Source organism: Falco cherrug, chromosome 10 (assembly GCF_023634085.1).
Source record: "Falco cherrug isolate bFalChe1 chromosome 10, bFalChe1.pri, whole genome shotgun sequence".
NCBI classification, from domain to species: domain Eukaryota; kingdom Metazoa; phylum Chordata; class Aves; order Falconiformes; family Falconidae; genus Falco; species Falco cherrug.
In genome coordinates, this window is record NC_073706.1 from 34,437,919 (window position 1) to 34,443,918 (window position 6,000).

The following is a 6,000-nucleotide window of genomic DNA, read 5'->3' on the forward strand; positions in this document are numbered from 1 at the left end:
GTAGTAGAACAAAATAGCTCTGCGGTTCTGGAGCTCTGGTCTGGTGACCTGCTAAGTCTGCCCATGTACTGATTCTTGACATGTTTGCCTTTCAGGCTTTACTATCACCTCGAGCTTGGAGGGCCCCAGACCATGCCAATTTCTTCCACACCACCTTGTGGTGAAGCCCTGCCGATGTGGATGAGAAACAACCGTTCCCTGTCTGATGTCATGATGAAGTGGGAGGAGTACCAGCGCCAGCTCATGCTGGGCTTACTCTGCATCAACATGGACATGCAGGCCTCCTTCTTCCCTCGGGAAGGGTTTCCTATAAAGCTTCCACCTCTAGACTGTGCGAAAGAGTGCCTGCCGCTCTTCTGAGCCTGCTGCTGGGAGGGGATGAGGGTGGGTGGGAAGGGGAGCGGACATAGGGTGAGACCAGTCTCATCCCTCAGCAGCAGGCTGCCCTGTGCTCCTGAGTATGCTGCAAAGGGGATTTCCCTGGGATGGAGACTGGTGGAATTGACTGTAGCCATTTGTTGCCCACTGGGCCAGGCAAGGGATCTCCGTGTTCAAGGACACACGCGAGCTGGTACCTTGCTCTAGACCTGTGTTGACACGTGGCCGTTGCCTGTGGCCAGGCTGATGCTGACCCAGCTGAGCTTTCCCAAATAATGCACTTTAAATTGCTATTGGCTTTTTACCGCCAAATAATTGGGACGTAGATGACGCTCTCAAGTTCATACAGCTTTTAGCTTCCTTTGTTTTTTAGAGCGTTAGTCTTGGGGTTTTTCTTAAATCATCTGTCATCCCTTGGCTCTTTGTGCTAGGGGAAGATGAAGTAGCTTCTTGCCAAACCAATTTTTATCATGCTTCCAAATCTGCTCCTGACTTTCTTTGCTGAAGCCACGTGCTTTCCTCTGTTCCTTAACTGCATCCCCACTGGAAGCCAGAGCTGGCCCTGCTGCAGACTCTGCTGGAACTGCAAAAATGTAAAAAAATCCATGTATTTACCCAGATTCATGTTGTCATGGTCTCTCCCTTTTTTATTTTTGTCCTCTTGGAACTGCTGCAGCTTGAACCCTTGAGTGTTAAGTCATTGAACTTAATTTAAAAAGTAATTTAGAACTTTTCTAGGGAAACACGTTGAGGTTGAGGCCCCGTTCCTAGCACTGAATGGAATTCTTGTGGGGTTGCCCTGGAAAAGCTCAGCCTAACTATCTCGGGATCAGCTTAGCAGCTGAAACAATGCGAAGGGCTTGTAGGAAGGTGAGATTGTGCAGGGCACGTTACTGTTGAGTGGCTTGTGGTGGGAGTGTCACAGCAAGTGCTGGGGCAGTGGCTGCCTCTGACAGGGGTCAGGCTTTGCTCCTTAAGGGACCGTACAGCTGAAGGAAACTCTCAAATGAGTGATGCAAAAGGGATCTCCTGCCAAACTGGGACTTGGCTTAGTCTTTTGCTCAGAGTTTGGACATCAAGGCTTTGGAGTGAGAGAGATTTGGGCTTTGTAGCTGTACCAGCCTCACAGCTTGGCTGTCTCGCATTGTGGCTCACAGGTAGAGCTCTGCAGCTGGCAATAGCGGGAGCATGAGAAGCGGAAGCGAAGTGAGGACTGTTGGTGCACATGCAGCCTGCTTGGAACTGGCTACTTTTATCTTGTCCCTTAAAAGACCAGAACCGGTAGGTCTGTAGCAGGGCAGGACTGTGCCTTCTAAGGTACTGCCTTCTCGGTGGTCTGGTTGTGACTTCCTTTGCAGAGGCATGAACTCTGTTCTTTGCGGGGCAAGACAAGGCTTCCTGTGGGGATTGCATGTACTTAAGCTTAAGTCCTTGCACTATGCCACAAAATCATCTTCTGGTATTATCTTTTTCTGCAGCGTGTCTAGCTGCATGAGGCGTCATCTACCTCTCCTAGCACAAACAGTATGCAAGTGGCCAAAGCAAACACACGCTGTCTTTGCTGGGGAGCAGGATAGGATAGCTGAAGCTGATTACATAGCCTATACATTGAATAGTGATTTATAATAGACTCTTTTGCACCTTTGATTTAGAAAGGAAAAATAACCCCAGTTCTACTAATAGCTGGAGAAAGTAGTGAATCTGCTCAATCACATCTGTATGAGCAGTGTGGGTGAGGTGGTGGGTGCTGTTTCCTACCAGCACGATCCTGCACTGGGCATGGGTTGGTTGGTTTGTGGTAGAGACCGATAAGCATCGGGACTTTTCTGCAGTGGCTGTTGCAAGCTGGGAGGCAATAGATGGGGCAGCTGTGGTGCTAACCAACTGTCCGGGAGATGCCGGTGCAAATACAAACCTGTGACTTAAAAATCACCCCACTGCCCTTCCTGGATAGTAACCTACCCATGTAACACAAGGGCCTGCATATAGCTTACGAAGCAGGCCTGCACTTAGGCAGTCAGATTTAGTCTTAAGCTTCACATAGTTAGGGCAATCAGGGAACAGGGAAGTCGCTACAGGAAGAGAAAAAAATTGGAGGATTCTGACACCAGAATAGGAATAGTGGATTATAAAACAAGTCAATCTTGTGGTTGTCTAAAGCCTGCAGAAAAAGCTTACTGCTAGATGGGTGTAACTAACTGAAGTGAACCAGCAGCAAGCTACTGGCAATTAGTGGGAACAGGATGACTTTGGTAAAAAATGGAATTGAGAAAAGGTGTTTACTTTGTGGTTTGGTGTGGGATTTCTTTTTTTCCACTGCTTTGGGCTGCTTTCTTTGGGGGAATGGCACAGGCACAGTGCTTAGTTTGCCGAATGCATATCTCGCGTCCCCAAAGCACACGGAGCAATTGGCAAGAACATGTAGATATTTAGTGGCAAGAAATGAAGGCATTTCATCCAGTAGCAAAACATCTATGATGGGCAAAGCTATATAAAGAAAATCTTGTGCTGCCCTTTTGACTCTGCCTTGTTTGTGCTAATATAAGGGTGGAGAAAATGATGCAACTGTTTGTTGGGTTTTTTTATCCCTTCTTCCTGGACTGGTAAAACCACTGAGTGATTATGTAAACCACTAAACTATGAAACAAAATTCTCTTGGCAACAGAGTGCGCTAAGAAATTGCAGCTTGGCACCCTTATCCCCTGGATCTCCTCTGTTCTCCTTTTGCATTAGAACTGACTGGGCTGGTGCCACTGTCTTCCAGTGCTCTGATCCAGAAGGCTTGCTGGTTCTGGTCCATGCATTTCAAGAGACTAACAGTTTTATTTTGTGTCTCACCTCGCCTGTCATTTATTTTATTGCGTTAACCTCTCAAAGAGAAGCTTTTGTACACTTCAAACTATAACCACAAACCAAAGCCTGGCTTTAAATATAAGGCCTAACTCTTCAGGGAGGAAACTCCTGTTTTCCCTATGCTAATTTGCAGGGTGTGAACGGATACTGGGAAAACACCACTCAGTATTAACCCCTTTTCTGCCTGTGTTTATTCCCCAGGTGGTGCGGTGGCTGTTGTGTGATAGCTTGTTGGCATTATAGATTTAAGCTCTGATAAAGGAACTGCAGATCAAAAATACCTCAAATTACCTTCTGCTTCCTTAAAAGAAGTTTCACACATCCACTTGAAATTCTTGCAATCTGTGATGAATGAGCAGCAAAGGATGAAGAAAATGGGGAAGACTTTCTTGCCCGCTAATGCAGAAAAAGGGCTGTGGCTGCTTTTGAAGAGCAGCTTTTTTGTTTTGCAGTGCTGCCTTGTCTAGGTCAGACCCCGCTTCTTTGAAATCCCTGGAAACCTCATGATAGGCTCTGGACTGGATGTGGAGGGGTTTATTGTGATAGTTGTAACGGGAGTTCCTCAGGCCTTTGTTCTGCATGTACCTTATGGCATGTGTTCTCTTCTGGGCCGCAGCTGATTAACCTACCCTTGCGCAGCTCATAGGAACGAGGTAGCCATCTGGAGCAGTCGGTCCCAAAATGTGTGGCTGGGCAGCCCAGCGGGCGGTTGCCAGGGCTTGTCCGCTCTCCAGTATGCAGCGGTTGGGAGGTCAGGTTCCTGGACCAAAAGCTCATCTTGCAGTCCATGTCCAATTCTCCTTATAGCATTCACATGAACTCTGCAAGCAGAGTCCCAACCCTTGCCGTTTCTACCGTTTCACAGAAAGGGTCTGTGCATTCAGGAATCCACTTTTTTTCCCTCCTCGTTCCTGTGGTACTAGTTGCTGCTTTTAACAAGGCTAATGGCAAACTTCTGGTGCATCTAACCAGCCCCTAACCTGTACAACGCCGTAGTTTTGTGTTGTGTACAACGGTCCGTATCTATGGCATGGTCTGTAAGCTGCAATTTGTGTGTGTTATGTTTGGTTTGCTGCCTGCCCTACTGCTAATACTGTTGCAAGGTGATTTTTTTTTTTTTTTTCAAGGGGTACAAGGAAAACACTTCTGACCACTATCTATAGGACCTAGGAGCTGTTTTCTTGTGACTTCTTGGAGGGCTGTATACCTGCAGCACTCAGACCAGAGAATAAAAGAGAACCTGCTGTCTGGCAGCACTAGGGTGTCCCTAGGACTTGTTGTATGTTTCCCAGTGGTTTTGTCAGTTTTAAAAAATGAATCTAGTAATTCACTCCTTCCTCTGAGAGAAGAGCTCTCATGTTTGCCTCAGCGGTTGTGGGAGAAATACCTGAAACTCCGTGCATATCCCTTAGGGGTCCATTTCTGCTAAGCACGTGCTAGATGTGGTGGGTGGCAGGGCTGAGCATTGCCGAAGTCAGAGGGTCTCACCAACTCTTTTCTCAAGCTTTGTTTCAGTCTTCCTCTTAAATCCGTGAGAGAATGGACCACTTCACCCGGCTGCCTCATCAGCCGGTTGGTTTGTGCCAAACACACCGTGTGCCTTTACGGTGGGCTCCGGCCTGCCTGCCTTCGGTGTCCCTGTGGTGTCTGAATGCAGCAGTACTTGCTTCCCCTCTCCCCTCCCTTCCTCCTCTTGCCTACTGGTGGGATGTTGCTGTCTTTCCATTCTGCCAGCAGCTCCACTCCTACAGTCTCTTAACTGCATCCATGGGATGGATCCACATCAGCTCTCCTGAACGGGGAGAGGGGGGAAGGAAACCTCTAGTTCTGGAAGATTTAGAAATGTAACTGAAATAAACACCATATTCTTCTGGGGGTTTCTCTTGCTCTTGAAAACAGCACCTAAAGCAGCTCTTTGAGCTAAATGCGTCCTGGGACTCCACTGCTGTCACTGAGTTTAAGACGACCCTCAGGCACGCAATGCACGCGGAGATCCTGTGGAAATCCCTGATGTCAGAGCAGCAACTAGCCCAGCAATAGCATACGCAAGTCATGTATTTACACAGCAATGTCACTAAGTAGTGTTCACAGTCACTTTAAGAGTTCAGTATTAAATTGTTGATCCTTTTTTTCCCCCCCTCCTGTTTCTTTTTTCTAAAGTTTTGCTGAAGAACATGTAACTATTTATTTTGGCAGAAATATACCTTCTAATAAAAACATTCTCGATGTATTTACCTGGCTGTGGTAGGTTACTTGCCATTTAAAGGTTTATTACCTATCTTTCAATGCACTGCACGACTTGGGTTTGTTTTGCTGAGCCCTATCCTGTTCCAAATGATCTCAGGGTAAACATGCATCAGCACGCAATGAATGAGGCATTGACCTGGAGGTGAAAAATGGTGCATTTTGGCTCAATTCTGACTTCTTCAAGCCAAAATGCCTCAAATGATATTAGCCTCTGGGTCAACCCCGGTTTCCAAGAGGAATTAAGCACCATCTTGCGGGAATAACAGGAGCTTGGCGCCTGTGAAAGGGTTACTAAGTAGTTATTCAGGGAGCTGAGACTTTTCCAGTTTGGGGGCATCACTTGGGGAAACCAAACCCTGTCCCTCCCCGCTCTGTTTCCCAGCTGGGCGATGCAGATGACGCTGCCTGTTGGGTACCTGGCTCCTTCAGCCAGACCCCGTTTCGCTTTCTCCGGTCCCGACAGCAGTAAACTGTAGAAGGATACTTTGTTACGCGCTGTCGCGGGACAAGCACAAGCCGTGT

General features: G+C 47.5%; 1 protein-coding gene across 1 annotated transcript in view; it reads left to right on the plus strand.

The window, feature by feature from the left end:
* PNPLA2 (patatin like phospholipase domain containing 2) overlaps positions 1 to 5,461 on the plus strand; it is a 30,008-nt gene extending 24,547 nt beyond the window's left edge. The window contains exon 9 of the mRNA XM_055722341.1: positions 96 to 5,461. Coding sequence (XP_055578316.1) covers positions 96 to 360 — 265 coding nt within the window. The 3' untranslated portion in view covers positions 361 to 5,461. The remainder of the gene's footprint in view (positions 1 to 95) is intronic.
* Positions 5,462 to 6,000: the final 539 nt, after the last annotated feature.